The 23,663-nt window shown below is 38.1% G+C and overlaps 2 protein-coding genes across 4 annotated transcripts in view; both read left to right on the top strand.

Moving 5' to 3' along the window:
• Nucleotides 1-7,816, top strand: part of LOC106962071 (myocyte-specific enhancer factor 2A-like) — a 60,445-nt gene extending 52,629 nt beyond the window's left edge. For both annotated transcript variants that reach the window (XM_015056230.1, XM_015056231.1), the window contains 5 exons: nucleotides 512-565; nucleotides 2,113-2,258; nucleotides 4,868-5,000; nucleotides 5,519-5,621; nucleotides 6,898-7,816. In XM_015056230.1, coding sequence (XP_014911716.1) covers nucleotides 512-565; nucleotides 2,113-2,258; nucleotides 4,868-5,000; nucleotides 5,519-5,621; nucleotides 6,898-7,246 — 785 coding nt within the window. In that variant the 3' untranslated portion in view covers nucleotides 7,247-7,816. The remainder of the gene's footprint in view (nucleotides 1-511; nucleotides 566-2,112; nucleotides 2,259-4,867; nucleotides 5,001-5,518; nucleotides 5,622-6,897) is intronic.
• A 3,479-nt stretch (nucleotides 7,817-11,295) lies between these two features.
• The window catches only part of mctp2b (multiple C2 domains, transmembrane 2b), a 47,606-nt gene continuing 35,238 nt past the window's right edge, over nucleotides 11,296-23,663 (top strand). For both annotated transcript variants that reach the window (XM_015056228.1, XM_015056226.1), the window contains exon 1: nucleotides 11,296-11,484. The gene's annotated coding sequence lies outside the window, so the exon portion shown is untranslated. The remainder of the gene's footprint in view (nucleotides 11,485-23,663) is intronic.

Genomic DNA, 23,663 nt, shown 5'->3' with positions numbered 1-23,663 from the left:
AATGATGCAGTGCTTTCAGACCTCAAATAATGCAAAGAAAATAAGTTCATATTCAATTGGTTCAGTACAGTGGTCTGTACCACTGTACTGGTGTGTGTGTGTGTGTGTGTGTGTGTGTGTGTGTGTGTGTGTGTGTGTGTGTGTGTGTGTGTGTGCGTGGACTGAATTAAATAAAAAAGATGCATGCAATGTCTGACAACAATACTGAGCATGCTTGGTGTGTTTGTGTGTCTGTGAATATGTTTTCATGAATAATCGTTTGTGAATGTATTTAACTGGAAGGGCAGCTTGATAACAGCTGAGTTTTACTGGAGTAACCAGCTTCCACTTTGTGCACCTTAGAAGTGAAACATTTGACTGAACTTGAAATTTCTCTAAAGAAATGAAACGTTTCAAGGAAGCACAAAGGTTTGCGAAAAAGATTATATGTGGCTTATGAATAAAAATCATGAAAAAAGTCTCTAAAAACACATTTCTCTGTGTGTGTGCGTGTGTGTGTGCTCACCATTAGGTGGCCTGCAGGGCAGCTCAGATCTGGCTCTGCACAATGGCTCTGGAGCAGCTGGTATGTATCTTATAAACATGCTCTGACACACACAGCGCTTTCACACACGGACACGTTGTTTTCCTGTGATCCGTTGAAGTCGAAGCGTGTAGGATTTAGGTCTGTTGTCTTTGGGTTGTGTCCTGCCGATGACGTCATCAGGCCTCCGGTTTATCACATCTCAGCTTCAGGGTGGGACCACTGAGTCAGTGTGTGTTGGCTTCCTAAATGCTTTCTGCTTCACTCTGTCGCTCTGATTTAGGCTGCACTGCGCTCTCCAGGAGAAGAACTTAATAGCCTCCATTTTGTGAAATCAACAATAGCCTTTACTTGGCACAACTCTGTGATCACATCAGGATTTAGCTATGAGGTACAAGACAAAGCTGTGCTACCATGAGCTACTGCCTTAAATCTGGTTTCAGGCTGCAGAGCTGTACTAAATATAAGGAGTACCAAACCGTTCAACAGTTTCAGTCTTGTTGAGAAAAATAAATATTTCCCTTTTTTGTAATTTTTATGGGATTATTAGTGCCTTTAAATAATACAAGAAAATGTTTTGCAATAAGCAATGAATCAATACGTCACATGACAAATTAAAACAACTTTGATTATTTTCAGTTCCATGATTCATTGCTTTTCTTTTTTTCCCTCTCTCTTTCTACCAAAAACTGGGTTATAAAAATCTTCAGTCTGGTTCATTGGTCTTAACTAGACCATTTTTTTGAAGGACAGTTTTGTTAAGAGAGACTTCATAATGTATTTTATTTCTTGTTTCTGTTGTTCTGTTTATTTATTTTGAATATTTAAAACGTCTTCCTGTGTTAAATGATCGTTAGTGCTTAAAGTTTATTCATCTTTGAGAATGAGTTCTTGCATTACTGTTATATTACTTCAAAATGGTCTCAAAGCAACAATATTATCGTTTATCGCAATAACTTCTGAGGCAAATTATACACAACAAGCTAGTCACATGGTTATGGTTTGGATAAATAAATATGAATTAAATGCATACTTTCTATGAGCCTTTCTCGTAAACAAGTCCTGATTCTCACTGCAGTCAAACTCTGTGCAGAGCAACCGTGCAATTTGGAGGTGTGTGCCCTACTCATACATAGATTCCTGTGTGCCAGCAGCCGGAGAAGCCGGACTGATTTTGGGATGCTGCGGTGCCAAAAGAATCGCATTAATTTACCCGGAGTGCTCCTGGAGCTGTTATGAGGTCCAGGGTGTTTATGAACAACTCTTCTTCACATGCATAAATATCGTGTTTGTTCAAACCTTGCAACAATTTTACCAGAGCTGAATCCTGGAAATGTTATTACATAATGTTAGGAGGAAGAGAGAGAGAATGAATTATTAATTTTTATCTCTTGTATAATGTATAGCTGCTCTGTCTCCATTCAGGATTAGCTCTGCTATGGACAGGATGACTTCAGTACATATGATATTAAAGTCTTTCTTTCCTGATTCCTGAACCAATCGAGTCTTTTAAGAACCGACAAACGGGATGTTTTAACAAGACCGTTCGGATTCTGCTTTCCGCCACTGATCAGACGTCTCTTTCCCAGTGAACGGATTCATGGGCTCCAGCGGTGGAGGCATCCTGGGGAAGACCGGACCCGCCAAATCTCCTCCTTCTCTCCCGCACCATGCCAGCGGTAGCCACAAAGGCGACCTGCGGGTGGTCATCCCTCACTGCAAAGGAATGATGCTGGTAAGGATTCCCCTGAGTCCCAAACGTTCCCACCCACACCTGAGGTCACATCAGGTGACCCTCGAGCAAAAGGGCGTTCCAATCGCTCTCCTCGTTCCTGGTTGATTTGGATTATCATGGCTTTCCGCTTATGAAAACCCCAAGATTGTGTATGTTATGAGTAAAAAGAAAATACTGCACATTCACGAGGAAGATTCCAGAGTCTAGAGCCGTCCATCAGACGCTCTCCACAGAGCAAACCACAAAAAGTCATAAGCTGGCTGTGTCCAGGCATATTAATGGAAAGTCGAGTGGGAGGGGGCGGGGGAAAGTGGTTGAAAAAGACCCAAAGCAACAGGGGAAACTGCAGCCTTGATGGGTTTGTGAAATAAAACCCATTCAAGAGTTACGACTGAGCATTCGTTTTTTTTTTTATTATTTCTATTTAATCTGTCTCATTTAGCATTCTAATTGTCTGTCATTTTCATTCCGTCATTGACTGTAAGCCAAAATGAACAGAAACAAAAGCTGGAGATAATTCACTTCATGTGTCATGAATCTATGTAGCATCTTGAGTTTTAAACTGGCATAAATATATAAATATTCAGTTTCATTTGGTTGCCTTTCTCTTTCTTATTACATTCTAAGACAACATAAAAATCGGAATAAACTGAGTTATATAACGTACTTCTTTGAGGAATGTAAGATTTTCTCTTGTTAAACAATCCTAAAGTCTGTTGTTATCATAGGAAATTGCATATAAGATCCACATTTAGCCTGAAGAGTTTCTCCAGTATTAGTCATTAATGTCAGCATTTTGTTTTAAACTTAGAAGGAATCAACACCCAGTGACTCCACATTAGCAGCCGTCACTCACACTTAGCCATCAAGTTCTGTCATCAGGTTTTAAACATGGGATCAGAAAATGGCTTCCCAATATTATTAAAAATTCTCCAGCGATATGTTGCATTTCAAGACAATAAAGCTATTTCATTGATTAGAAATTTAAGGGTCTGTAATTAATTAGTCACTATTAATCGTGATCAGTTTTTTTTTACTTAATTGAAAATGTACATTAACAAGGGAAGCAACATTTTCAGTTCAAAAACCCTTTTTGCTGTGAAATTACTGAATTTTAGAGACATGAGCTCAACGTTACTGTTGTTTCCAGATGTTGCTTGTGCGTCAGATTTACTGGTGTACCGGAAACGTGCAAATACAATGGTCCTGGCCAGAACCTTTTTAATGTAAAAAAAAAAAGAAAAAAAATTCAATTAATTAACTGAAATTAACACATTAAAGTCCCAGCCCTAGTTTATACTTCATCTCATGGTACTGAGAGAATCATATACCAGCTTCTGTCCACATAAAGTACTGAATATGTTTTCAGTGTGATAGCTTCAGTTTTAAAGCCTTCTCCGACAGATACTTTTCCAGAGTCAATAGCAATAAGTTTGGATTATCTGGAAACCTTGCATCTTCAGACATAATGCTGGTAACTCCTCCGACACGGCTCTCCTGGCCATAATTCACACAGCATTAAGCTTTATTGGGTTTACTGTGGTGTGAAGCAACAACCGTAAACAAAATGGAAGTCTCTACTGTTTTCAGAAGCGGCCCTCTTGATTAGATCATTTCCAAAGCCGCCTTTCACTTCCCCCCTTCATGCATGCATGCTCGGCTGTTCTGCACGGACCAGGACCGCCTTGGATTCAGCAAAGCGATGCACAGGAGGAACTGAGCATGTCCGGCTGCGTCAGATTCATTACTGCAATAGCTAAACTAGAGATTCTCCAGCAGTAGAGTCGGACACATCGCGGACAAAGCAGAGAGATCCATTTTAGAACATTGTAGCTTCCTATTTTTATTTTTGTTGTTTTTAATCCTCTACACACACGTGTGTGTGTGTGTGTGTGTGTGTGTGTGTGTGTGTGTGTGTGTGTGTGTGTGTGTTTATTCAGCAGTGACATCGTTTGGAATTATTTCATCACTCACTTTATCAGCCCAGAACGCCAACAACAGCCAACAGCTCAGGGGGGAACAGCACGAAACTTTTAGTGCTCTGTAACAGAGTTAGCTTTGCTATGTGTAGCATTAAGCTAGCAAAAGCTTTACTTCATAAACTTCTGCTGTAAAGTAAATCATAACGTGATTCCAAGAACAAAATTCAACAAAAAATGTATATATTTTTTCCTTCCTAGAATCTTTTTTACAAACCTCACTAGTCTGCATTTAGTAGTTGCTCAATAAGCATAATCGGTTTCTTGTGTTAAAAAGGGAAAATGTAGCTACATTCATGGTACAAAGCTACATTCAAAGCTACAAATGGTTCAGAAAATGATAAGTCATCAATTTATTTTCAACAAGCATGAAAAACATGAAGGCAAAACTAATTAAACTATAAATATGTTTTTGGGTCAATAACAGATGCACCAAAGGCCAAGCCTGTTTCTTTAAAAAAAAAAAAAAAAGAAAAAAAAAAGGTTTATACTGACACCATGTGGTTGAAACAGGGCATTGCATACTCTGTGACTGCATTGCAAAGGGTTACAGAAAAAAAATCTGAAATCTCATCATAAACATACTCTTCTTCTACTTAATAATGTCATTATTGTTGTTGTTATTTTCAGAGCAACCAGCGGCTGGGTGGCGGTCAGTCCGCTCAGCCTCTCTCCACCCCAGTGGTCTCCATCGCCACACCCAGCCTGACTCACCAGGGTCTGGGTTACTCCAGCATCAGCTCAGCCTACAGCAGCGCTGCAGGTTTGTTTTGGGTTCTTTCTGACCAGAATAGTTTCCATTATTAATCATTTCTAAACAGTTTCTTGAACTTTATCCCTTTTTTTTTTGTCAGATTACAACACACTTTATGTTTATATTTTTGTGGATTTTAACTGATATATCCATCCAAAGTAGCATATAAGTGTGAAGTGGAAGACAAATGATAATGTTCTCTAATAAACCTCTGAGGCAGACAACAGCTGGATTTATATTGGATTTATATTAATAATACACCTGAATGTTGCAGACTGCAGTGGATTTTGTTAATACAGTCCTGCAGAAACGCCTTTTACAGATTTGTATTTGTAAAACACATGGACACCATCCTCTCACCTTCCTTCCACTTAACATCTTTCACATAAATTACCAACAGAGCACATTGAGGTTTGTGGTTGTAACGTGACAAAAACGAGGATTTCAGACAGTAGGAATGCTTCTGTTTTCACTCTGACTCTCATTGAGAGCCATCGCTGAACGCATCCTGTCTCTCTGTTGCCCAGATTACTCCCTGAACAGCGCCGACATGACGGGCTTCGGCTCGGCCGCGGATCACTCTCTGGGCTCCATGACGCCCTGGGAGCAGCACCAGCTCAGCTCCTTGGGGTAAGCGCCTGGAGGCTTTCGATACCGGAATGGGTCTTGGTTCTAACGGATCTGTGTTTGTGGAGAAACAGTGTTCAGTTTTTGCGCTCCGCTAATCTGGAACAAAATTCCAGAAAAATGCAAGACTGCAGAAACACTGAATTCCATTAAACTAAGGCTAATCAGTTTAGAGCTGGCTGTGATTAGTAATAACATATCAATATATTTGATGTGTATTTGTTTGATGATTTTGATGACGGCATTTGACAAAATGTTTATTGCTTGTTCCAGAATTGGTGACTTTTTGATGTTTTTATGATGTAAAGCAGTGTTTTACATTATAGGCCACCAGCGGGCGCTAGGGAGACCTAAAACTTGAAGGAAGATGAGAAAAGAATGTAAAAAAATAAATGACAATAATACAATATGTATTTCAATCAAACAATATAATTTTTTAAATTCTAAAATCATATCTAGTTTTCAATAATTATTATGAAATATAGGTTAAAATAAACGAGTGCATATTTTGGAAGGTTTTAAGCAATGACGGCAAAAAGTGATGCTCTAAATTGTTTGTAAAAAAAATAAAAAATCATAATTATTGTGACCTCATCTGCTTTCAGGTTAATGATTTTGGCCCTCATGGCAAAAAGTTTGGACTCATTTAAAGCATTAAAAAAAATTAAACAAGCTCTTTGTGCCTTTTTATTTCATCTGCTCAATGACATGCTAAAAAAATGACAATTTTATTGAAATTGACAAAATGGTCTGATTTTTGTAGAAAACAGATCAATAAACTACTGTAACATGTATCTAGTTTCTAAAGTTCCGGATGGTGTTCTTGTTTGTGTTGTGATATTCTCCTCTCAGTAAAAGCAGGTAAATGTTTGTGGTTCTAGTTCCTCCAAAATTAAGATGATCACAAAAATTTTGGTTATAAATTAGATTCTATTTGTTGCACTTAATGTTGTTTTGATTGCATTATTTCCCAGTAAAAAAAATTACCCTGACTGAAGAAAAAGGTTCCTGATTCTAAAATTTAGGTCAGACGGGCCGCAAAGAATCCGCCAGAGAGCTACAAAAGGCCCGGGCGCTGCATGTTGGACAACCCTGGTTCAGAGGTTTTGAGAGTCGGATTAAAATTCCATCTTCAATTGATGAGCATAAGAATGCATTCAGGGATTAAAGCAAACAAAAATCGAATGAGACTGTTGTAGAAAGTTCAGCATTTTTGCCACCAGATGGCGCTTTCACTCAACTCTCCTGGTTGTCTCTGTGCGTTTTTTATATTTTGCAGGTCTGCCAACTCCAACCTCTCCATCAGCACCAGCCACAACATCAACATCAAAGCGGAGCCCATCTCCCCACCACGTGACCACCTCTCCCAGCCCCGGTACATGACCCATCACCCTGCCCCCCCTCGCCCCACTCCCCCTCCTCCTGGCTCTCTGTCCTCCCAGGCGGACCTGGGCAGGTCCCCCACCAGCAGCGTCGGCTCGTCCTGCAGCTCCCATGAGGATGGCAGCGACCGCGAGGAGCAGCAGCAGAAGCGACGGCCGGACCTCCACCCGCTCCCCGCGGCCCGGTCAGACGGCGCCGAGAGCCCGACTGTGAAACAGATGAGAATGGACAGCTGGGTGACGTAGAAAGCCCAGCGTTTACCTGGGAAACGACGTGGACATCAGGACAAAACACAGCAGGGACACTTGCTATGCAAATAAAGTCACGGATCTCATCCACGCTTTCTGTTGATTAACTTTTATTTTCTCTGTTTGTTTCTCCTGCTTTTCGTTTTTTTTTTTTTTTATCTGGACAATCTGCGGAAAATTAGATCGATAAATCCCCAGCTGCGGTGCAATCAGTCTGTTTTTGTCTGACGGCGTCGTGACAAAAGCATCGCCGTCAGAACCGAAAAATGTCTGAACTTCTCAGGGCGAGAAACATTTGAAGCAATACTCCCTCCATGTCCCACATCTGTAATCCTTCCTTTAAAAAAAAATAAATAAATATTTATATCTCTGCCAAAGCACCGTACCGTCCCCACAGCAACACAACGTCTCATCAGCGTTATCGCCGTCCGGCTCCATCTGAACCACGTCTTTGTTGTTTTGTACATAACATCTCCATCATGTATCACATGTATTGTAGCAACACAGAATTGTCTGTATTGTCTCACACTCCCACCAGGTTTTGCAAAAATATACCTTTACATGTGGCTCCTGTGTCTGTTTTATGATTGTCACGTAAAGAGTTCTAACGTTTCATAAAGTTTACATATTCCCTCTTAATCTGCGTAGTGAAGTGCAGCGACAGCCAGTTTTATTGGCAGGAAGTAGTTGGGGTGCACTGATAAATCGGCCCACATGTTCCCAGTTTTGGGTGATAAGCCCAAAACTGGGAACCACTGAAACATGTGCAACCACCTATCTAATCGGTGTTGCCTCAGCTACTGTCCCCATTAGCTCTGCTGGTGGAGAGGAACGACTAACAGACCCGCCCAAAAAGCCACGTCTGCATGTGAGAGGTTAACTATACTCATTCTAACGTTGCCAACTCAGTGACTTTATTGATTTATTTAGCGACTTTTCAGACAAAAAAAAAAAAAAAATGGGACTTCTGATATAGAACCACTGCTCTATATCATGTCACAAATGACTAATTATTGACCCATAAAAACTCAGATCCACTTAAATATAATAATAATAATAATGAAAAGTAATTCATACCTTTATGTCAGCAACTGTGTTGCCAGTGGTTTAGTTGAAAGCAGTCACGTCTTACCATGGGATTTATTCTCCTTATGGAAAAAATGTGTTTAAATTAAAACTTTGACTTTTAGCGTTTTTGCAGCGTACGGTTATGCCGTTGCCATAAATGATACATTTATTTTAAGACTTTTTACACATTTTTAGCAACAACACGAATAAATGTGACTAGCACTATGCATAAAGGTAAAGTCTGAATGAAGTAAATCAGCTTTTATTTTGTCTGAGATGTTTGGATGTGCAAAGAGACATTCTGTAATGAACAAGAAGCAGCAGATAAAGCTAAAACATTGATCTAATCTGACACAATATGCCATCAGGCTTTATCTGATAATGTGGTAGAAACTGGACACGCACTAAGGTGAATTCCCTGGATGGAACCATGAAAATAACTCGCCTAAAATACACTAACAATGAAAGTAGAGCACAGCTTTTATTTGTAAAAACTGTTCTGGAATTATGCTTTAAAAGTGAGTCCTCCAGTCTACCAGTGTTACTCTTTAAGATTATTTTTATTTTATTTTATTCCATCTTTTAAAAAGAAAGCCAAAACACACAAGAGCACGAGCGGAACAGCGAGAAATTGGGGCAGTGTGGGCTGGTGCACAGTGGTAAATGTGGTAAATGGTGCAAATGCTGCAAAGGAGTCGACCACAACATTTCCTCTGGTTATTCTACAGCAACTATTTTCCCAATGACAAGGTTTCACTGTTTGGATGTGCCGAAAAATGTGAGTGCAAAAGCAGTTAAAGAAGCAAAGTATGATGCACTAAAGAGTGTAAAGGGGGCTGGGTGACTGCACACTTTTCAGATTTCTGTTAGAGCTGGTCTAAGATTAAATGTGCAAAGGAAATGATGAGAATAGTGTTAAATGCCACAAAACATTTCCACGTGTAAATCATGTTCTACGTTCTACTGAAGGTATGTTTTATATTTAGCTTGCAGGATTGTTTTGCCCTCTATTCATTGCCTCAGATAGACCAAAAAGATTCCCCTCTACAGATAAAAATATGGACACCATTTCCCCTCAAAACCACTAATAATTATCTCGGTCTTATTCTAGTGCCACACTGATCAAACATCTACATACGCAGGCAGCTGGCGGTGCTAGCTTAGCTCTTGCTGACATTCATATTCCTTACACTGTTTCACATTGTCACATTAAAACCACATTTTTTACATTTTATTTAGATTATTAAGTGATAGCTCAACACAAAATAGAGACTAATTTGTAAAGTGGAAGGAAAATAATCAATGGTTTTCAAGATGTAAGACAAACTTACCAAGACGTGGCCCTCCACCTAAACAAGGGGTGTCCAAAGTGTGGCGCGGGGGCCGTTTGCAGCCCTCTGACTAATTTTATATTGCCCCGGACTTCAGTTGCCAGTTGATCCTTCAGTAAATGGAGCTGATGGAAACTTTTGCATTAGTTTTTAGGATTTTCTGAAATGGAAAATGTGTGCTACAACATATTTCCTATACCTTGATTTTGGTATCATTGAAGTTGGGCCACGAACTTCCAGCAACTTTTCGCTCAACAGAATTGCCCACCCAGCGATAAAACTTAGCTAACAACAGCAAGGAGTTCTCATTTGGATAAGATCAACAACATTTTCCAGTCCAACAAAAATAAAACACATTCAACTCAAAAAGTTAGAAAACAGTCCTCCTTCCTCAGACCTTTTATTAAGACCTTTAAATTATTTTTATTTATTTATTTTTTACTTTATTTCATGAAAATATTGCATGATTAAATCACAGAAATGAGAGATTTACAAAGTAATTATTTAGCATTTTTACCTGGTGCTTTCAACTTGCCAGGCAGTGAACATTAACGAGGGAAGCAGCTAACTCTGGAAACTCTGGAAGAGCTGCAGAGATCCACAGCGCAGGGCAACTTCTAGTTTTACCAACTTGGCCATTATGGAAGAATGGAAAGAAGAAAGAAACTACATCACCCTGAGTACACCATCCCCACTGTGAAACCTGGTGGTCATAGCATCAAGCTGTGTGGATGTTTTCTGAAAGATGATTGGAGCTAAAAACAGGACAAATCTATCCTGTGTTTAGCTCCAATCTATTCTGTGTTTAGCTGTTTAGAGCCATCCTCTAAACAGAGGATAGCTTCTCTGTTTAGCTATCCTGTGTTAAACTTTCATTGGGCTAGTTAAAGCCCAGTCAAACCCCAGGCATAAATCCATGGATAACATATGGAAAGACTTGAAACTTTCTGTTCACAGATGCTCTATCTCAAAACTGATTGAGTTTGAAGTATTTAGAGAAGATGAATAGGCCGACTTTTCAGTCTGTAGATGCACAAAACTGAGTGAGACAGAAGTGACTTACAGCCACTGTAAAACTGTTCCACAAAGTATTGACAGTCGCTGACTAATATACCATTTTTCATATGTTTTGTTTGAAAATAAAACTAATAACAATAATAATAAATTGAACATCACATATCTCTTCCACCTCAAAATGATGCATTGCTTTTTCGTGGTTTGTCACATAAATCCCAACAAATTACATCAAAGGTTAAAAGGTTAAATGCATGATAATGCTTTTCAAGGCACCATATTGACTTTAAAATCAAACTGAAACTGTTTTTTTATTTTTTATGACTGAGTTGAATTACTCTTGGAGCTGATTTGTCATACTGTACAGGTAAGCTAATTGTGAGAATGAAATTCTTTACTATCACTATGAACAACAAAGGTTAGTCGGAGTTTACCAGAAGTCATTGATTTTATTTTGAAAAGATAAAACGCCTGAGAAAGTCCGACCGTAGTCGGAATGTTGGGAGAATTATATATTGATTAAAACTCTTTTTTTTTAATTAGATAAGTCGCATAAATACACACAAATAATTCCTAAATATTACTTTTGCCGTGAGTGCTCACCAGGAAGTGCTTTTACTTTTTCAGAAGCTCGCGCGCAGTATTGCTGAGTCGCGTACTTGACTCCTGTTGCTCCGGGACAGAGAGGAGGAAGTCCCTGCGTCTCAGCCTACCGCCGATGTTCTGACCTGTAGCTGTTCGTCCTGACAGAGAAACGATGCTCGCCAGTCGCTATGTGAGCCAGGAACTGCTGTCGGAGGCTTTACGGAGCTGCGTTACGAGGTAAACTATTAAAATATTAGGACTTTTCTCCATACTTCCTCTTGAGTAGAAAGTTACCTGTGAGGGTCGTCGAGGTGAGGCTGGCCAGGTGAGCACTTTCCTTCTTTTCCTGAAATGCCTCGCCTAGAGGGCGGCTGACTCATAAAAGATGAAAGCATTTCTCCGTGAGAGTATTCCTCTTTTTTTTTTTTTTAATATGTATACCAAAATAGCTAAGCCTTGCTACATAGTTTCTAGAAGGCTGTATGTATTTTTTTCTCTTCTCAAATCACTAATATACATTATATATTGCTTCAGCTTTTATTACTGTTGCCCTCCTGAGACTTCACTGAGACTTGACTGATCTACAATTTAGCATTTTGTATGACAAGGTCGATGCTTTTTAGTTAAAACCATTAAGCATATAAGAAGTAGTGTGCAAACTAGAATATATAAATATTTAATATAAACAGCACTCACACACACTCCTGTTTGAGACAAAGAGTGTGTTTGCATATAAGACGCCGTGGCTCCGTAGTTTGGGTGTAATTATTTAGTTGCTCAGGCTTTGCTGTGAACATGTCTTGCCTCATATCAGTGTGAAGGAACCACAGACTTTGAAACTGTTTCAGGAAATCGTTTCATCTCTTGCTCTGACAACACCGAGCACTAACGCAGTTTCTCAACCCCACCGGCCGAGAAACAAACAGATGCAAGGTTTTACATTTTGCATGACAGCTTTGTTAACATCAGGGGGTCAAATTACAGTTAAGAAATTCAGATCCATTGCCCCTAATTCAATATGTCTAAGATTTAGAGAATGTAGTGAACAGAAGCTTTGGTGTTTAGCAAGGGATTAACCCAGTACTCATCCTGGGACGCTGCTGTGCATTCTTTTGTGGTCTGTGGCCTTTTTTTTTCCCCCTCTTTTTATTTTTTTTATTTTTATCCAATAACAGTGACCTGATTTGGGAATGAGAGCAGTACATGCTCAAGCGTTGTTGCAGATACATGTGTCTGCATGCTCCACGGTTAGTAATAACAAAATGCTCAGGATTGCTTTGCCAGAGTAGAAAAGCACAACTTGAACATCATTAGGATTATTGTCATCGCATTGATTCCATTGCCAAAGCCGCCTAACGTGGAAATCTCCTGATGGAAGAAACTTTATTTGTATTCCAAATAAAGTTTCCCAAAGTTGACCAAAAGATATTATTAATGTTGGGGCACACTGACAAATCAACTCTCATTTCTTTATAGGGACAGTGTTATGTTTTCCAGGCACATTGTCCCACTTTATACTTTGTAGCACAATCATCACCTTCAGTTGTTATAAAAATCCTATCTACATCCAATTTGACTTTGCAATGTAACGCCTTAAAATTGGGCCTGTGTCTCTTTAAAAACTCCCACTCTTTCTGAAACTCCGCCTTCAGGAAGTCATCACAACATGGCTCCTCTATTAACACTTTAGCAACTTTTTTTTTTTTTTAAATCCAGCATTTCACTCATAAGTAGCTCATATGATGAGCTCAGCCGAATGCGCAGTTCCGCCAGGTGTTTGCTAATAGCTGCTGGCTAGTCTGAAGGAGCTGAGTGAGAGAGTTCTGGGGGAGAGCTGCTCTCTGAGGCAGAAGTTTTGGAAACTGCAGCTTGAAGGAGGAGCTATGTCCTTGAAGGCGGGACGAGGTCCATCCAGACGTTTTGCACAGCTGAATGGTTGCCGTGGGAGATTAAACTATTTCACAAACATGCATGAAAAAAATCAAGGCGACACTCCAGGTATGTTTTTGATGAAGGAATAACATAACATTATGTAAAGCTCAAAAACATAAGTTACATAACGCTGCATGTTTAATTTTGGGAGGTTGGTAATCAACCAATACTTACATGTGAAAACAATTGTTTTCCACTTCTGCAAAGGTCTGAAAATGAGCTGCTAAGGTAAAATAGCATATTTGTCTGGATGAAATTTTACATGTGGAGCATTGAGAAAGTATCGATCAGTAGCATCATTATGCCACTGCCGTGTTTCACCTTCTGAATAGTGTGTTCTCTATGTTGCTTGTGGTAAAACTGCAAATTGGACTTTTTATGTTAATCTTTGAACGTTGGATCTCTGCTGCTCTTGCTTTATTAACGTTCTTGTTGCCTAGCAAACAGCTGAACTCCACCAGTAACAGATGTGACTTTTGGCGCAGATGTTTTCATTGCATTTTATTTAGTATTGGCACTGTAGAAATGACTGAATACAAATGCATGCTAGAATTTTTAGATTTTTCTTTAAAAAAATAAATAGGGAAACTTGTATCCTTCCATTGTTTCATTTAATTGTTTCATTCTTCCATTCATTCCAACATTGTCATGCTGTATTAAGTGTTGATCAATCACATAAAGTCCCAATAAAATGATCAGACATTTTCTTTTTAATTTTAAACGTTCATTTTCTCGCTTTTGATGTGAATACTTTTGAAATTTTCAACATTTAGGACCAAACCTGTTCTGTGTTTGACCTTGTTGTTCCATCACTCTGTAATATTCTAAACTTTCACGTCTCTTTATTTATCATGACCATATTGACTCGTCCTTGCTTTTTGTTGTTGCTGTTTTTCTTTTCTGAATCCTCGTTTTTTTTTTATATAAGAGTATCTGATAAGAGCTGAGATTTCCAGGGCCAGGCTGACCTCCTTGACCTTTCTGACTGCAGCCTTCACATGCAAACGAGAACATTTTTCTTTCAATGCGTCTAACTCTCTGATTATTGCAGCTGCAGGTCTCAACATGTGTTTGCTGCAAGTCACACCAATTCAAAACCCTGCAGAAATACCACAGACCTCATTTGTAAAGGGGGAAATGTGTAGCAAATTTCCACCATAATGGCAGTTTGTTCGTTCTTCATTGTAAAGACATAAATAAATATAACATAACAGTGGCAAAGTAAAAAGAAGTAATGACTTGTAATCTGGATTAGATTTAATCTGTTTCTCAGCTATTACTAATCAAAGGCAGCTCTAAAAAAGTGACTTTTTAGTCTTGATTTAAACGAACTCGGTATTTCAGCAGTTTTACAGTTTTCTGGAAGTTTGTTCCAGATTAGAGGAGCATAGAAACTGAATGCTGCTTCACCATGTTTGTTTCCAGTTCTGGGTTTGGTGAGTAGACTTTAACCAGAAGACCTGAGAGGTCTGGAAGGTTGATACGACAACAGATCTTTAATGTGTTGTGTTTCAAAGCCTTTCAGTGAATCAGAAGTATTTGAAAATCTCTGAGCTACAGGGAACCAGGAGAAGGACCTGTGAAGACACTGTTGCAGTAATCAATGCTGTGAAAGATAAATGTCCCACTTAACATTTGATAAGGGCAGTCATCAGTACTGTAGTGAGCACAGAAAAGAAAAAAATTAATTGTTTCAGTCTCTCTCTCTCTTTGTAACTTGCTAAAACTCAAACACACTCAGTCATGGTTCAGCTAACCATGATAGCACAATAGTTTGAATTAACAGAAGGAAATACATTTTGTTTTGCCCAATAAGTTAAAATTAGAATATATGCAAGTCATATGATTTCATCTGTTATTGGTTAGTGCCAAACAAAGATTCAAAACACTATGTCTGTATTTTGAAAAATAATTTCTTCACCATAAAATCTGAATGCTCCCATTTCTGTCCTTGACAACACCATGTGAGATCAAGGAGAAAAAATGCAAATACTGTAAACATTACATGTTGTTTCATCCCTGATTAATGCATCTGTTGTTTCAGCTGTAGTGGGACCGGTGCTGGTTTCGCAGAACTCGTATCATTTGTCACATCTGGAGTATTTGAATATCCTTGTAGCCTTCGCCGCTACGAGAACAGCAGCGGGTTTATCTGTGTTTCAGGGGCAAACAGGAACAGTTATTTATCTGCACCGGACTGTTACTAAACATGTTTGGAGCAACACTCGATCTCCACAACAGAGGTGGGGACTCGAGTCACATGACTTGGACTCGAGTCAAACTCGAGTCATTAAAATCAAGACTTGAGACTTGACTTGAAAAAATTCTCAAAGACTTGGACTTGACTTTGACTTTCACAACAGTGGTTTCTGGATGGTAATGAAGCACATTATTTTGTGTCTTGGTTAGCGATTCTGGCAAGCTTGATTCACGCAATGTGTTTTTATCAATACTGAGATGTGAAATTAGCTGTAGATTTAACACCACTTGGACTGAAAAAACAAAAGACGACTCGAAATGACTTGAAATTCCAAGCTCCCGTCTTGAAACTTGACTCAACTTTTGCCTGACTTGAGACTTGACTTGACCGTCTTTACTTGAGCCTTGACTTGGGCTTGAGGACAAGTCCGAGTCAAGCATAAGCTGTGTGAATCTCAAGAATAAATAAACTTTGATAGCAATTTGACCATTCAAAGCGCTTTACACTACAGCACTTTACACTACAGCCGTTTTTGTTTTGATACTTGCAAAACAGTGACTTGGTCCCACCTCTGCTCCACAATGCTTCAATCTGTGCCTTACGGCTGTGGTGGTGGTTAGCGACCGAGCTGATGGCATCATCAGGATGGCCAGATTTAATCATTGACCTTTATGGTCTCTGTTTAAAGACAGCAGGTGACTGTGTTTGTGTAAGGTGGGAGGGACAGGCTAGAAATGATCGCAGGAACGATCAGCTACTAATCGGCGGCGCTTAGATACCGTCAAATGTTTGTACGTCGAGGATGTTTACCTTTGATTCCTACACATGCTGATTGGTTGTGGTTTTAGTCTGACATAAAAAAACAAAAACCTTTGTCAGGTTTATTTTATAGGTAGTATAACACAATGAAGTGAAAGGAGTGCCTGCTGTCTGCAGTCCTCCATTGTACATCCTGATAGTCCGTCTTCACAGGGTAATTAAACGGACATCATCCAACCATGAATCCATTGCTTCTAGGTCAGCTAACATGCTTTCTGTGGCTTATTGTTGGCCATCTTAAATGTGAATTTAAGTCAGATTAGGATCAAGACTTCTTTGCAGTTATGTCACTCCATAAGGAGCACACTTTGATGCTTTGCTTGGTGGTTACTCCATGTCTTTTTGCAGCTATTTTTGCTGCAAAGGCTGACCTCAAATGCATCCATCATACACCTTTTCTCACAAAGTAAGTCCGTCAAAATACTGAAAACACTGGCCTCTCTTTTCTGTTCACAAATCAGAACACATGTGAGATTCAAAAATCAAACTGGCATCGCAGAGCAACAGGAGGTATGAAGTGGCGTTATAAGTGTTAGCTGAAGGTTAAATATGTCTGCAACACATTTTGGTTTTGTTCTATTTTTAAAGAGTAAAAGAGACTGAATGAACTGTTCCTGGCTCAAGCTCACATTGGCAGGTTGACTTGAGCAAAAGCACTGCTGGTAGAAATGTGTGTCAGCCGACTCCTCCCGTGGTTTTATATCAAAAGGGGGTTTAAGCATGTTTTATTCTAAAATATGGGCTCAGTCTGATTCAAACATTTCTAAACATCCAAAACTTTTCAAGTAACTATGTATATTTTTTATAATGTATCCACACTTAAATCTCCCGTAAGGTTTTTTTAAAAGCATTATTAGAACATAATAAAAAAATATGTTTATTTTAGAAATAAAATATGAATCTTTATGTACTGCTAACCAAATAATAAAAAGTCATATATTTTTATTTTGGCATGATCTAATCATGAGATTTCATAACTCCAATACTGAAAGATGATTTTTGTGTTTGGTTTCTGCTGTACCAATATTATGGAGTCATTTTCTTGTTTTCTTTTTTCACCGACTCTGGCACTGAACAAAGAAACAAAACCGATCTGTAAACACAAGTAAATGATCGCTTTATCATAGATCCAGAAATACGATTTAAGAAGAAATCTGCAAATGAAAATATTAGAGGATATAAAAATTGTTAAAAATCTGAATATTTCTTTAGAGAGAAAGCTTATGTATTTTTGGCATAATACCTCAAGAAGTTTCAAAAAGAAACCAATATTTGATGAATATTTTATTAAGAGGAAGTAAAAAGAGCATTACAAGAAAATGGACAAACCAACCTTAGACCACTTAATGGATATAACATTCAACATGTATAAAATGGGAAAAATAACCGCCTCTCTCAATCACAATTTTGTCTTTGGTGGCAGATTTGAAACCTTAAACGGTCAGATTTTATTTTCAGAGACCAAACTTGATGAAACCACCCTGATAATTCACTCTCCTGTAATAGATATACATTATAATTACTTAATATCGTGCTTTTGGTTGGTGTATTTGGTTTGTTTTTTACATTTCTATTTCAGTTTTTCCTTCTTTTACATTTTATTTTTTACTCCCACAGTCAAAATCTTTCTCGGGGAAGTGGAGTTGTATCTTTGTTTAATTTATCATAAGGTTAATGATTTACTTATCCTCCTGTTGAAGTTGGCTTTGTGAGGTTGAAGTCAAATGTAATGTAAAATTTGCTTCTTTGGGAATCAATAAAGATAAAATAATAAAAATGTTGAAAATCTGTAGATAAAAACAGAAGTGACAGGACAACAGCACGTGGTGTGCACAAAGAGAGGTTTATGTACAGAAGGTGGTGCAAGATGACGTTATTCACTTATATTGATGTTGAATGTTTTTGCTTTGAACCTGGAAGGTTTAGTTAGTAGGTCGTAACTGGATACATTAGTGCTGCAAATATAGTTTTAAATCAGTTTTACATATGTACCAACCAAACTACAGCACCTACTCAACCTTTCAGGTATTTTGTAGATACCAGCAGGTTACAGACTGAAAGGTGTTTGTTATTTCTGTAAATTCCATACTGTCAGACTTAATGATTGCTATCTTTCCAACATTGTTGGACATTGTCGAAACCAAAGTGTTTGAAGCTAATGTTGGAGCAGCGCCTATTGTTGTTTAGTCAGCAGGATATACTGCTTTATTTTAGAGTATGAGGAAACTGAAGACTTAAATATGTTTGGCAGAAAGATATTTTCTTAAATATCCCTCCCTGCACCAGGCCTTGTTTTCTTTTTTTTAACTACTCTATGATTGCACTTAGCTAGAGATGTACTAACAATTATCTTATCGATTAATTGTTAACTTATTCTGATGATAATCGAAAAAAATGGCACGTTTTGCAGATTTTGCACTTAAGCCTTTTTTTTATACAATATTAGAAAGTACATTAATATAAACAAATGATGCAATTCTTTTAGTGCACATATGATTATTTATAGCATAAGAAGCATCTGCAGTTAAAAGAACATCATCATGTAAAAAACTCAGCCCTTTCTGCTCCACTTAGCATCACTGTAGGACTGATGTTTTGATAATTTTTTTATTTATCTGATTGGTAATTGGATAGCAAAATGTGCCTTGTAGATTTTTATTTTTATATTTTACAGAATTTGAACCAGGTGAAGCTAAAATTACGCCACTTGTGGAGTTTTGGGTAGAACATATTAACAGATGGGGTTTTTTTTATCTTTAGTGCAAAGTGTAAATTTTTATTGTACAATTTTGGCTCAATTTCCACAAAATTAGTTGACAATTATTTCACCTACCAATTCATCATGATTAACTCGATTAATCGTTTCAGTCCTGCTCTCGGCCCTGTGATGGAAGATCAGTTCATGTTTTTGAGCTTTGTGTGGGTCTTGTCTTTCTTTTATTTTCTATTTTCGATGTGAGCGTTAGCCCCACAACAGCGAGTGAATAACCTAAAAAAGTGTCTGCATATTGGCTGGCCAATTGATTATCAGTTGAATTTCTAAAGAAATAGACAGAGTCACTGTGACGTTATGATGCAGATGGTAGTCTTCGATAGGTTGAACTGTTGCTGAGACACCATGACGTGTTGTAACTTAGAATCAGCCAGTGTTAATTTCTACCGGATTATGTATGCTGCAGATGAGCGCTTTCCCAATTTTTGTCAAATAAAGATTGAAGAAGAGTTGTTAAAACTCTCCTTTTTGAAATCGCTAAAAGCGATGGAAGTAATAGGAATAGTTTGGATTGTTATGTGATAAAATTTAATTTTGTGAAAACCTTTTATTTGCCATACCAAGCAGAAAATATGCCTCTTTATTTGGAGCAATTGTTGGACTCATGTTGCAACAAACATGCGTCTCATAGGGTAAAAATAGTCATTAAATCCTGCTGCATCTGTAAGTCTCCATCTGTCTGTTGGTAGTTGTGTTTTACGAGTTTTCTATTGAGATAAGGGGCCACATTTTTCCAGACAGTGGTCTCAACAGAAAGTAATACCTGCTGTGTGAGCTGTCAGGATTCATGCTTGTCATGTTCCTTGACCCACCTTCACACCCAGCTACAGACTGATGACTTTGCAGTTCATTGGCTGCCTTATGAGATAATACATAGTGCTGTAAAAGACTGATGCGGGCTGGGCCCATGGTTGCACTCTGTGACGTTTGGTCACACCAAGTGGACGGACACAGAGAGATCTGAGCTCTTAAAGCTGACTCCTCTAGGCAGGCTTTACCTGTTTTGGTCCCTTTGATTTCCTTTTGAAAAACAGGAAGTTTGTTGTGTGTAGCCTTTGAATTGCACTACCTGGAGCTGTGACTGACATGAAAGAATGAGGTTGAACTTAAGTCTCACTGTTTACTACAAGATACTCAGACATTCACAAGCTAGGCAAAAGAATGCAAAGCACTTTATCAAATGCTTCCTTTTCATTTCTTTTAGTTTCACTTTTTAAGGCCTTACAAGTTCAATTAGGCAACTTTCCTAAGGCTTTAAATCAGCAAGCAGTGAGATGCGATACTCAGTCTGTGTGCACACTGTAAGGGCGGCATGAAGACTCTCAGCTACAGTGGAATATAACAACAAACATCTGGACATCTTCACATCTGTTTGAGAAAACATCGGAGATCAGAATTACAGAAAAGGTAAAAACACGTTATTATCTAATGCTAACTTTTAATATATGTCTTAGTGATGCAAAAACATGTAGGAATGAAAACTTGCGACAAAAATTAAAACGCAACATGTAATTGTGCATTGTAGTACAAATTAATGTGAAGCAGGGCTGAAGCGATTAATCGTGACGAATCGATCATTGAAATAATCGTCAATTAAATTAGTAATCAATTGTTAACTGGAGTGTAAAGACTCAAAACAGGTAATTTGCTGAAAACCCCCCCAACATATTCAGAGCTGTAGCTAAGCAAAAACTGTACAAAGTTTGTGTACAATTTGCATTTAAGATAAAAACGTCTGTGTCTGTAAATATGTTCTGCCACTTCTAATTCTCCAAAGGGATCCTAGACAATAAAAAAATATTTTCTTATTTAAAACAGGAATGTAATTACTTGTTTATTTACATCTTTTAATGTATTTCTAATATTGTATTAAAAAAATGCTTACTAGATTAAATGAAAAATGTATAGTGTGCCAATTTTTTATCCGACTAATGGTCAGAATAATCAATAGAATAATCAATTTACTAAAATAATTATTAGTTGCATATATAATGTAAAGTCTTTTAGCCCTGTAAGATATAGTTTGTAGAAATGAATCAAACACATATTTATTTACTTTCCACAACTGTCAGTAGAAATTGTACAGAACTCTAAAAGTCAGTAAAATTGAGAATCACCAGTTAGTATATCTGGTTTTATTGCTTTGTTGTTTATTTCTCATATGAAAAATTGTATCATTGTAAAGCGACATCATTGATGACATTAGAAATTTACCACTGATCAAGTTTTAGCAAAGTTTTACATAGTGAGTTTTAAAATTACTCAAGTTTCAAACAGTTTAAAATCCCTTAATAAAAACTTTGTTGCAGTGTGAAATCACAGAGCAACAGTGGTGAAATTTAGCCTTTTCAGAAGCTTAAATGCATTTTGACCGTCTCTGTTATAAACTACTCCGTCTGGAGCAGAATAGCAAGAGGAGATTATCTTCTCCCAGCAGAGGCCTGATGGCCTCCAGACCTCAGCTGGTTTGTTCTCAACATTTTGCTCATGATCATGAGGCTCTAGCAGCTCTCTGACCACTTTGACCTCATCTGTGACTCGCTGCTGCCGATGTTTGCTGCAGTAAACTCTGATCTCCTTAGGCTGCTGCTGTTTTTCTGTCTAGTTGTGCATTTTATTCCAGAGATTTTCAGCTTCTGGTTGCTATCTTATACTTTCCTTTAATACATTTTTTTTAATCCAATTTATGTGGTTTTGTTTAGAAGCCGCATTGCTTACTGAGGAACGGTGTCATTCATATAGCAGAAAACGAGGCCACAACTATACTGACCTATTTATTTTGCAGAATTGCTTCTGCTTGAAATATAAGCAATTAGATGATAGATTATAATTTTTCTTTTTTCACTATGATGAAACACCCTTTCTTACTGAAGGTTATCATACTGTGGGAATCTCACAGTGACATGCGCTCAGCTGACTGATGCACCAGAAGATAGTCGGGAGGGAAGAAGTAGAAACCTCTCTGGCATCGCCATCGGGTTGTTGCTCTGGAGCTTCAGGACAAGTGACAGTTTTTAGTTTCCTGACTGAGGCCGGTGGTAATATTTGGGATTTTTCAAGCTGTTTACAAGATGCAAATATATAAAAACTATTTCTTATAGGTTTTAGAGTTTGCCTCTTAACTTTTGGGTATTTAATCTCAGAGAGGAGATGGATTTAATACGTTTTGGGTGGAATCCATACCTTAATTGAGGCTGAAGATCTTCTTGTAGATTGCAGAGTTTTTCCTTTCCTTCCTCTCTCTCGGCTCTTCGGCTTCTGTTTGGTAAAAAGCAAAGTGAACAGAGTAAATCCTGCTCCTTACCCTTGTGCATCGCATTACACTGACTAATGTAATGTAGTTCATGGATGTTTATGGAGTTGGAACAGTATTTACTGGATTTCTAAATACACTTATTAGATGCATAAACGCTGCTGTGTGTTTTGTAAGACAAAGGGAGTCGATTCTGGGCAATACCCACAAATCCATGAATCGATCGCTGCGTTTTGAAATGAGCTGAGTCAGAGGGAGGCATCATGTTGTTTAGTTTTCAACCTTCTTCCTTGTAAATAAAACCAGATTTTGCAGATCATAATCACACGCCAGGCTCGCTTCCTGCTGCTTTCCTCACATCCTGACCCAGGAAACAGAAACTCAGACATACAGTCTAGTGATTGTGCTAAATATTAACTTCTTCTTCTTTTTTTTTTTTTTGACTCTAGCATGTTTTATTGATGCGTTGTTCGACTGCAGTGTAAACCAAACAAAAAAAACCCCCCTGAAAAACAAGAGACATGCCAGAGGACGGGAGAAGTCTTTTATTTGAACAAGAATTAAATTCCTCTTTCAGCAAATCACTCAAACAATTGTTCATAAATGAATAAAATATTTAATTTATGCAGACGTCTGCTCTGGAATGAGGATGCAGATATTTGCTTCAGACCACTAATAGTTTGTTGAATCTTTTTCTTTCCTTCCTTCTTCCTCATTTTCCACTCCTTTGTTTTTGTTTCCTGCCAATCAACATTGTGAAAGTCAGCACAGCAATCTTATCTGACTCCTGAGCAATATGTTGTGCTTTTGGTAAAATCTCATTGTTGTCTGAGGTAAGAGTTGATCTTCTGGTTTAGTTGGAACATCAGATGTCTGTCACTAATGTCTTAATTAAAAGAAAGCGATTTAAAAACAGTAGCAGCAAAAAGGTTTGATCGGTGCCTACATTACATTTCCAACATACTTTAATGATCTGAAAGGCAAATAAAAGGGATTCATGTTGGTTGTAAACTAAATGCTTTATGAGAAAATAATCAGCAACTAATTATTAATCTGTGATGGATTCAATGCAAAGGATTTCATCTTAAGTTGAGAAAGCAAACTGCTGATTTATTCTTTAACTCACATCATGTTGCACATTTACTCTGATCAGACGTTTTTGAAAGGCTTTCTTTGTGAAATGATCCTTTATCCTGCAGGTGATGCTGCTCAGGCTGTTGAACCCTGTCCAAGGTTTATGACCCTGCAGCTGGAGCACTGGCTTAGTTAGATGGCTGTCAGTAAAAACCTGTTTAAAGGGAAGGACTATGATGCTGACTGAGAACTCACTTTTGAAGGCTTATGAAAGGAATGCATTCTTGGAGTGTTCTCAGTATTATAGTACATTATTTCAGAGCTTAAATTGGACTTCTGCTATTAGCTAGAAAGGTGCTGGCTAG

The sequence above is a fragment of the Poecilia latipinna genome, unplaced genomic scaffold (genome assembly GCF_001443285.1).
Source record: "Poecilia latipinna isolate Pla-1442-1.1 unplaced genomic scaffold, P_latipinna-1.0 Scaffold1366, whole genome shotgun sequence".
Taxonomy (NCBI): Eukaryota; Metazoa; Chordata; class Actinopteri; order Cyprinodontiformes; family Poeciliidae; genus Poecilia; species Poecilia latipinna.
The sequence above is the reverse complement of the archived record's forward strand: the minus strand, read 5'-3'. Positions and strand labels throughout refer to the sequence as shown.